Here is a 10,053-nt window from a genome sequence, read left to right as displayed (position 1 = left end):
ACATTACAACTATAAATTTTACTACCTCTTCATTTAGTGCTATATACTCTAACTCTCCTATCTTATTTTTTAGGCTTCTAGCATTTGTATACAGACATTTCAAATTGTGTTTTTATCTTTACATCTACAACTGTTTTGAAGTTGATAGGAATAATGCATATCTTTAACTCTGCTCTCACCTTAAACACTCCTGGCTTTCTTTCACCATTAATTATTGGGATTACCTAAATGTCCTGTTTCAATAGTATCCTTCAAGAATACTCCATACTGAGCCACACTGAACTGTTGAGTTCACTGACAAGGGGGATGCTCAGATGCAGGTGCTAGAGGCCATTAGTGCCATTCTAGCACCCACATTTGAGAGTACAGAATGGTCAGAGACCCTCACTTGGGAAGGTACACCGCAAACAGCGTGCAGATATCATTTAAATGAGGTAATCGTTTATTCTGTCCAATGATCAAAGAATGACATGCCTCACAAGGGTGCTCCTACCGCTCTAACCCCAACTCCAGCTCGGAGCTGGCGTTAGGGTGTCTGGGGAGATGACCTTTTCTCCTGCTGCAATGGCCTTTTGATTAGCAAAAGGGAGTTTTTATGGAAAGTTTCCATGAAGCTGTTTCTTGTTTTCACTGATATTCTTCATTCAAAAATGCATATTAATTTATGCTTTCTCTATTCCTCCACACTGTCGTTAGGGTGATGTTAAACCATATCCCAGAGCTCTCACATGAAGTGCCACAGAGCCAGGCATAAAACAGTAAAAAGCCTCTGTCCTGCTACAGTAGATCCTACCCAGCAGTCGGCCCCAATGCAACAGGATCGAACTAAAATTCACTGGGGGGGGAAGGGGAGGGAGAGAGAGAGACCAATGCGCATGTGCTTGGCACAATTCTCCCCCTCCTTACTTCCCAATGCTCAGCGCTAATAGCGTGCATAACATTTGCATATAATTAGTGCTAAGCATTGGGGAGTTCTTTTTTGGCAGTAAAAAGGGTGGTATTTTCTGGCGCTGTTTTGTACAGCGTGAGACTTTTGAGCATCTGCTCATAAATGCACAATAATCAGATGAAAATTTATTTGTATCCTCCAGTGCAAATATTTTGAAGTAGTAGTTCTATACTCCCAATGGCAGAGAGGTTTTGGGGTTTGTTTTTTTGGAAAGGAAACCAGAATCATTTCTGACTTTCACATAAGCACTTTTATTGATGGGGAGGGAAGAGAATTATTATTCTGAAATATCAATTTATCTCTGTTTTCACCATGGCAGAATTTACTGCCATACAAGCCAATTCCAATAATAAGGAAAATTCTTATAGTAACTGAGATGTGGACCAGTCTTGTTAGGCTGTCTAAATGTCATGCTTAGGAGTTAGCCCTTTTGGCTCTGCTTCTTTGGCCCCTGACCCCACTCTCTTGGTCTTAACGACTTTTTCAATCCAGCTGTCCTGAATATATTTTAAGTCGTGGTACGCTAAGGTTGAAATTGGCATAGAGGCATATTTTCAAAGCATTTAGCCTTCCAAAGTTCCATAGAAACCTATGGAACTGTGGAAGTCTAAGTGCATTGAAAATATGCCTAATAGTCTCTCATGACTATCCCTGATGACATCCATGGCAAAAAAACCAGCTGCAGACCACTGAAATAGAAGCTGCTCACTGTGTTCCCTAAAGTTAAGTCCCTGCAATGAAAATCTTTTCCTGAGACTGAATTGTCAACCCAAGTAGCCTAGAGGTGATGTGAGACAAATTACTTTTGCTGATGACTTGCAGGGTCTAAAGCACCTGCATATCACTGAAATGGGAACTATTCACTACTCTCCATCTAATTAAGAGCCCTACACTGAAATTTATTTTCTTTGGTTTCTTATTCTGGTACTTGTTTTTCTGTTTACTAAGTTGTTTCAACTTGTTTAATGATAATAATCTGTTAAGCTGGTAAATTCAGAATTGTTAGATATAAAATATGTGCATGCAATGATTTAATAGTTTAGTACTCTATAACCATAAGGTGGATTTATGAAAATATAATTCTTTATTCTTTTTGCATTTATTAATTCCTTGACAGCACATTCCTTTCTAAGTGCATTGTTCTCTAATTGTTTTGACAGGGCAGTCTTCTATAAGCTCTGAAGGGAAAAAAGTGCAGTCCTCTCTAAGCTCTGAAGGGAAAAAAGTGCAGTCCTCTGTAAGCTCTGAAGGGAAAAAAGTGCAGTCCTCCCTAGGCTCTGAAGAGAGAGTCCAGTCCTCCCTAGGCTCTGAAGAGAAGGTGCAGTCCTCCCTAGGCTCTGAAGAAAAAGTGCAGTCCTCCCTAGGCTCTGAAGAAAAAGTGCAGTCCTCCCTAGGCTCTAAAGAAAAAGTGCAGTCCTCCCTAGGGTCGAAAGAGAAAGTCAAGTCCTCTCTAGGTTCGGAACAGAAAGTCCAGTCCTCCCTAGGCTCTGAGAAGAAAGTCCAGTTATCCCTAGGCTCAGAGAAGAAAGTCCAGTCCTCCCTAGGCCCTGAAGAGAAAGTGCTGTCCTCTGAAGAGAAAAGTGATGATTCCGAGAAAAGTGATGATTCCGAGAAAAGTGATGAATACTTGGCATCCAGAATCCCATTAAAGATGCGAACTACTGCTGAGCCTCAGACAACAATGAAAGTAGTAGGATCAAGCACTGTACCAGGTATTTGTAACTACAGTAATGCAGTTTTATGTATACATTAAAGTAGAATATTGTGTGATTCAGTTTTATTTTTAACTACAATGGTGAAATGCTTTTACTTTATTATGTTGTGATTGATAGGGACTCAACTATGAAGAGAAGTCATTTCCTGTAGGAGTGCAATGTCCACCCTATTCAATGTTTGTAAAACTTTTTTTGTCACTTATCAGGAAATGTTACACCTCTAACATTCCAGCAAGATATCTTAAGAGGATACATAAGCTCAGTAAGCTTTATTTGTAAAAAATACAAAAAGTAATTTCTCTGAGAAAATATAAGGAGGCCGTCCCAGCCTTCGGCCTCCCCATAACAAACGAGATAGTGAATGATGTCTGGGATAGTAGGAGCCACAAAAGTAGTAGGAAAGGGACGTAGTCCAACCAGATCTCCAGAGGTTGATTATAGTAAAATTTATTAAGAAGCCAGATATAATGGACTCAACACGGACCCTGTTTCGGCAGTAAAATTGCCTGCTTCAGGAGTCAAGTATCTAAAACATATACATAAATTCATAATCAAAAAATTGTAATCCAAAAACAAACATATCACAAAAATATTAGTTAAACACATATATTGTTTCGGGACGTTACCATTTTAGTGAAATGATGGTAAAAGACACACCCCCTTATATTCAGCGGCATTTGACTGGCCAGGATTGGCATCTGGCTGGTTAAACGCTGGAAAACTGGCTATCCACCAATATTCTGAGCTACGTGAACAGCCACTGCTGAACATTGATTGTGCGTGGCTAACGCTTAGCTGGTTATATCAGGTAATATAGTTGGCTATCTGCCAATTTGTAAAATGTGACTAGTCAAGTTTGGTGGCCATATTTGGCTGCGTGCAACCCTAGAATATCTTTGGTCAGTCTGAATTTAACCAGCCAGGGCTGAATATCAGCTTGCCCGGTTAAATTCAGACCGGCCAAAGATGAACCAGACATTCAGTGCTGGTCACCAGAAACGGCCCGACATTGTGATACAATTTGTACCCTGTTAACACTGTATCCCATTGATCTCTTTCCACCAAGTCTTTGAGATGCCTATTATATCTGCCTCATCATTTAGTTCTATATATTCTAATTCTCCCATCTTATTTTTTAGGCTTATAGCATTTGTATACAGGCACTTCAAATTGTGCTTAGAAGTTGAAGGGGATAATGTGAGTGGAGGAGTCTGTGCTGGGTCCGTTGCTTTTTAATGTATTTATAAATGACCTAGAGATGGGAATAACTAGTGAGGTAATTAAATTCGCCGATGACACAAAATTATTCAGGGTCGTCAAGTCGCAGGAGGAATGTGAACGATTACAGGAGGACCTTGCGAGACTGGGAGAATGGGCGTGCAAGTGGCAGATGAAGTTCAATGTTGACAAGTGCAAAGTGATGCATGTGGGTAAGAGGAACCCGAATTATAGCTACGTCTTGCAAGGTTCCGCGTTAGGAGTTACGGATCAAGAAAGGGATCTGGGTGTCGTCGTCGATGATACGCTGAAACCTTCTGCTCAGTGTGCTGCTGCGGCTAGGAAAGCGAATAGAATGTTGGGTGTTATTAAGAAGGGTATGGAGTCCAGGTGTGCGGATGTTATAATGCCGTTGTATCGCTCCATGGTGCGACCGCACCTGGAGTATTGTGTTCAGTACTGGTCTCCGTATCTCAAAAAAGATATAGTAGAATTGGAAAAGGTACAGCGAAGGGCGACGAAAATGATAGTGGGGATGGGACGACTTTCCTATGAAGAGAGGCTGAGAAGGCTAGGGCTTTTCAGCTTGGAGAAGAGACGGCTGAGGGGAGATATGATAGAAGTGTATAAAATAATGAGTGGAATGGATCGGGTGGATGTGAAGCGACTGTTCACGCTATCCAAAAATACTAGGACTAGAGGGCATGAGTTGAAGCTACAGTGTGGTAAATTTAAAACGAATCGGAGAAAATTTTTCTTCACCCAACGTGTAATTAGACTCTGGAATTCATTGCCGGAGAACGTGGTACGGGCGGTTAGCTTGACGGAGTTTAAAAAGGGGTTAGATAGATTCCTAAAGGACAAGTCCATAGACCGCTATTAAATGGACTGGAAAAATTCCTCATTTTTAGGTATAACTTGTCTGGAATGTTTTTACGTTTGGGGAGCGTGCCAGGTGCCCTTGACCTGGATTGGCCACTGTCGGTGACAGGATGCTGGGCTAGATGGACCTTTGGTCTTTCCCAGTATGGCACTACTTATGAGTGGCCTACTGGTTAGCCTGGTGGACTTTGGTCCTGGGGAACTGGGTTTGATTCCCACTGCAGGCACAGGCAGCTCCTTGTGACTCTGGGCAAGTCACTTAATCCTCCATTGCCCCAGGTACAAATAAGTACCTGTATATAATATGTAAGCCGCATTGAACCTGCCATGAGTGGGGAAAGTGCGGGGTACAAATGTAACAAAAATAAAAAATGTGCATCCTTTATCCTGCTCTCTCATTAAGCACACCTGGCTTACTTTAAGCATTGTTGAAACCTCTCTACTGGGATTCCTGTTTCAATGGTATCCTTCAAGTATACTCCACACTGAACCATGTGCTCCTGGGTGACTGCTGGACCCCCCCCCCCCCCCCATTCTAGTTTAAAAGCTGCTCTGTCTCCTTTTTAAAAGTTAGGGCCACCCTTTCCCAGAATGTTGCCCAATTAAATCCCTCAACCATGCATTGAGACTTTGGAGCTCTGCCTGCCTTTTGGGTCCTGCATGTGGAATGGGGGAGCATCTCTGAAAATGCGACCCTGGAGGATCTGGGCTTCAGCTTAAGAGCCTAAATTTGATTCCAGAATCTCCTTCCCATATCTTTCTACGTCATTGGTACCCACATGTACGAAGACAGCTGGCTCCTTCCCAGCACTATCTATGATCCTGTCTAGGTGACACATGAGGTCCACCACCTTTGCACTAGGCAGGCAAGTCACCATGCGAACCTCACGTCCACCAGCCACCCAGTTATCTATATTCCTAATGATCGATTCACCAACTACAATAGCTGTCATAACCCTTCCCTTCTGGGCAGAACTTCTTGGAGACATATTCTCGGTTCGAGAGGATAGTACATCCCCTGGTGGGCAGGTTCTGGCTACAGGAGTACTTCCTACTTTACCAGGGTGATGCCTTCCTTCTAGGAGACCTCCCTCCTCCAAGGCAGCACAGGGGCTACCAGACTGGAGATGGGACTTCTCTACATTATCTCTGTAGGTCTCCTCTATGTACCGCTCTGTCTCCCTCAGCTCCACCAAGTCTGCTACTCTAGCCTTAAGAGAACAGACCCATTCTCTGAGAGCTAGTATCTCTTTGCTTCCTTCTCATCAAGCAGATGAATACATTATGAGTGGGTTGTGTTTATCAACCAGCAGTGGGAGATAGCACTGAAAAACCATAGAGCCTCATGGCCAGCTAGCTCCATCTGCCTCTATCTCCCCAGCAGGGTGGTTGCAGCTTGTTCAAGCTCCTTCAGAAAATCTGCCATTGGGTGGCTCCTGTGCTTTTGCCAGTTGTAGCAGGGGTGTTGTGGCTGATGGTGCCCACTTTAAAGGCAAATAGGTTAGCCCTTTCCCTGCCTTACCTGGCCCCCGATGTGGAAGTAGACAAATAGGCAAGCCCTGTCCCTGTCTTTGGCCACGCTGTGGATGCAGGCACATAGGTTTGCCCTTTCCCTGCCTTTCCCATGCTACTGATCCTCCGGAGTTGGAAATTTGCCTCTTCCATATCATCAAGCTGATCAATCCATAGACTGGTGGGTTGTGTCCATCTACCAGCAGGTGGAGATAGAGAGCAAACTTTTGCCTCCCTATATGTGGTCATGTGCTGCCGGAAACTCCCCAGTATGTTCTCTATCTCAGCAGGTGGTGGTCACACACAGCAGCAGCTCTGGCTAGGCCTCCAAGCCTAATTTTTAGGTTTTGTTGAGTGCCTGGGGTTGAGGGCTCTTTTGAGCAAGTGCAAACCTGGTGGTGCCAGGTCCCTCCTTTTCTCCCCCCTCCCGCTGGCTCCGTTAAAAAAAAAAAAAAAAAAAAATTTTTGAACGTCCTTAAAGGCGTTTATTTCGACGTTTATTTAAGCGTCTATTGCAGCTACTCACTGGGACACCAGGTCGTTACAACTCGGAGCGGACAGCAGGTAATTTTTACCTTTTTATAGCGGGCAGGGGGTTCCCCGATTCTTCTCCTCGTGGCATATGGCGTCGGAGGGCGAGGGCGCAAAGGGTCGCTCCCCGGGTCGCTTGAGCGCTTCTAGAGGGGATGCGGGGGTCTTAAAGCCTGATTCGCCCTTGTTGGGTGACAGTTTCGTGACCGATGAATGTCCCGGGCCTTCCTCCAGCGTGGCGGTTTTTCCCGCCATAAACGCCCATCCCCCGCTCCTCGCCTCCGCCATCTTGGCCGGCCACGCGGCTCGGACGGCTTCTTCTTGGGCCGCCCTTGAGGTTGGAGACATTAATGCCATGAACGCCCTTAATTTGGGCGACGGCACAGAAGCGGCTAAAGTTAAGAGCCGTTCTTCCCGCGCGGCTCCTTCGCGGAGTTTCGCGCCGGACGCCATTTTGGATGCGCAGCATGTCTCTCCCCCGCTATTGCGAGCGCCGGTTGAGGGTGCGTCTAGGGCTGTTGCCCAGGCTGCGGAAGTGCACAGTCTGGGGGGTTTCTCCCCCGAGTTTGTTTTGCTGCTGCATCAGGCCTTCCTCATGCACAACGCTGCCCCTGCTCCCTCGTCTGGTAAAGAGGTTGAGGTTCCCAGAGGAAACGCCCTCGGGTTGATTCCCAGGCCTTGGAGGAATTTGTCTCCTCCGATGTAGATGAGGGCAGCGTGTCTGAGGTCTCCCAACGGTCCTTTGCGGATTCCTTGGAGGAGACGGATCCCCGCTCGGATGGAGCGGATGACCCCTCTGCAGCGTGGCTTTTTAGCCCAGAGGATTTGCCCAACCTGTTGTTACAGGCCATGGACACTTTGAAGATTTCCTCTCCGGAGGACGTCTCTCCCTCAGCCCCTGTTGGCTCTGCCATTATGCTGGGGACGAAGCGCCCTCCTAGAACCTTCCACGTGCATGATGCCATGCACACCTTAATTTCGGCTCAATGGGATGTCCCAGAAGCGAGCCTTAAAGTGGCTAGGGCTATGTCCCGCCTCTATCCTTTGGCTGTGAGTGAACGTGAGGCCTATCTGTGGCCTACCGTGGATTCTTTAATCACTGCGGTGACTAAGAAAACGGCGTTGCCGGTGGAAGGTGGCACGGCCCTAAAGGACGCCCAAGACAGAAGATTGGAGGCGGCCTTAAGGTCGTCCTTTGAGGCGGCTGCTTTAAGTTTGCAGGCCTCAGTTTGCGGCTCCTATGTGGCCAGGGCGTGCCTGACCATGGTGCAGCGGGCTTCCCCCTCGGATCATTCCTTGAGGGCTGATTGGCCGGCCCTGGAATCGGGCTTAGCCTATTTGGCAGACTTGCTGTATGATGTCCTGAGGGCCTCAGCGAAAGGCATGGCTCAGACAATCTCTGTGCGGCGGTGGCTTTGGCTGAAACATTGGTCTGCTGACCACGCCTCTAAATCCCGCCTGGCTAGGTTGCCTTTTAAAGGCAAGCTGCTCTTTGGGGTCGAGCTGGACAAAATCGTGACCGATCTCGGCACGTCTAAGGGCAAGAAATTACCAGAGGTCAGGGCTCGGGCTAGTACTCGTCCCGGTACCTCCAGAGGACGGTTGCAGGAAGCCCGTCGGTACCGCCCGGGCAAGTCTGGTTCCTCTGCCCCCTCTTCCTTCAAGAGGAATTTCTCCCCCAAGCAGCATTCCTTTCGCAGAGACCGCCGTCCCGGAGGTGCTCCCTCCGGTCCTCCCCCAGGGTCTCGTACCCAATGACGGGGTCTTGGTCCACGCCCCAGTGCAGATTGGAGGACGGCTGTCCTCGTTTCTGGGCGAGTGGACCACAATAACTTCAGACGCGTGGGTGCTGGAAGTCATCAGAGACGGCTACAAACTAGAGTTCTGCCGACCCTTAAAAGACGGGTTTGTACTCTCTCCCTGCAAGTCTCCGGTCAAAGCTGTGGCAGTGCAGCAGACTTTGGACAATCTGATCCGCCTGGGCGCGGTCGTTCCGGTGCCAGAAAGTCAGCTTGGCAAGGGACGTTACTCCATTTACTTTGTGGTACCAAAGAAAGGAGGTTCTGTCCGGCCTATCCTCGACCTCAAAGGGGTCAATCGGGCCTTGAAAGTGCGGCACTTTCGCATGGAGACTCTCCGCTCTGTTATAGCGGCAGTGAAGGCAGGAGAGTTCCTGGCATCCTTGGACATCAAGGAAGCGTACCTGCATATTCCCATCTGGCCTCCTCATCAACGCTTTCTGCGTTTTGCAGTCCTGGGACGACACTTCCAGTTCAGAGCCCTCCCTTTCGGGTTGGCTACTGCTCCGCGGACCTTTTCCAAAGTAATGGTGGTCATCGCGGCCTTCCTACGAAAGGAAGGGGTACAAGTCCATCCTTATCTGGACGACTGGTTGATCCGAGCCCCCTCTGATGCAGAGTGCGGCAAAGCTGTGGACCGGGTAGTTGCTCTTTTGAGCTCCCTGGGATGGATCATCAACTGGGAGAAGAGCCAGCTGCGCCCGACTCAGTCCCTGGAGTACCTGGGAGTTCGATTCGACACCCAAGTGGGCAGAGTGTTCCTGCCAGACAATCGGATTGTCAAACTTCAGGCTCAGGTGGACCAGTTCCTAGTAGCCTCTCCCCTTCGGGCTTGGGACTATGTGCAGCTGTTGGGCTCTATGACGGCCACGATGGAAGTTGTGCCCTGGGCCAGGGCTCATATGAGACCACTTCAACACTCTTTGCTGCAGCGCTGGACTCCGATGTCGGAGGATTATGCTGTGCGCCTTCCCTTGGACCCAGCAGTGCGCAAGGCGCTGAGCTGGTGGATGCAGACAGACAAGTTGTCTGCGGGAATGCCTCTGGTGACCCCAGAGTGGATTGTCGTCACGACGGACGCCTCGTTGTCGGGCTGGGGAGCCCACTGCTTGGGAAGGACAGCGCAGGGGCTCTGGTCTCCTGCAGAGGCAAAGTGGTCTATCAACCTCCTGGAACTCAGAGCCATTCGGTTGGCGCTTTTGGAGTTCATCCCGGTACTGGTGTTGAAGCCTGTACGGGTCCTGTCGGACAATGCCACGGCTGTGGCCTATGTCAACCGCCAGGGAGGTACCAAGAGCGCCCCTCTAGCCAAGGAGGCTATGAATCTTTGCCAGTGGGCGGAAGCGAACCTGGAGCAGCTTTCAGCGGCCCACATTGCCGGAGTCATGAATGTCAAGGCGGACTTTCTCAGTCGCCATACCTTGGAGCCCGGAGAGTGGCAGCTATC

At 48.1% G+C, this 10,053-nt stretch overlaps 1 protein-coding gene across 1 annotated transcript in view; it reads left to right on the top strand.

Annotated features, from left to right (window-relative positions):
* The first annotated feature begins 1,590 nt into the window (after positions 1 to 1,590).
* ZPBP (zona pellucida binding protein) overlaps positions 1,591 to 10,053 on the top strand; it is a 304,665-nt gene continuing 296,202 nt past the window's right edge. Inside the window, exons 1-2 of the mRNA XM_030218447.1 lie at positions 1,591 to 1,615; positions 2,110 to 2,661. Coding sequence (XP_030074307.1) covers positions 1,591 to 1,615; positions 2,110 to 2,661 — 577 coding nt within the window. The remainder of the gene's footprint in view (positions 1,616 to 2,109; positions 2,662 to 10,053) is intronic.

Source organism: Microcaecilia unicolor, chromosome 1 (genome assembly GCF_901765095.1).
Source record: "Microcaecilia unicolor chromosome 1, aMicUni1.1, whole genome shotgun sequence".
Classification (NCBI taxonomy): domain Eukaryota; kingdom Metazoa; phylum Chordata; class Amphibia; order Gymnophiona; family Siphonopidae; genus Microcaecilia; species Microcaecilia unicolor.
The sequence above is the reverse complement of the archived record's forward strand: the minus strand, read 5'-3'. Positions and strand labels throughout refer to the sequence as shown.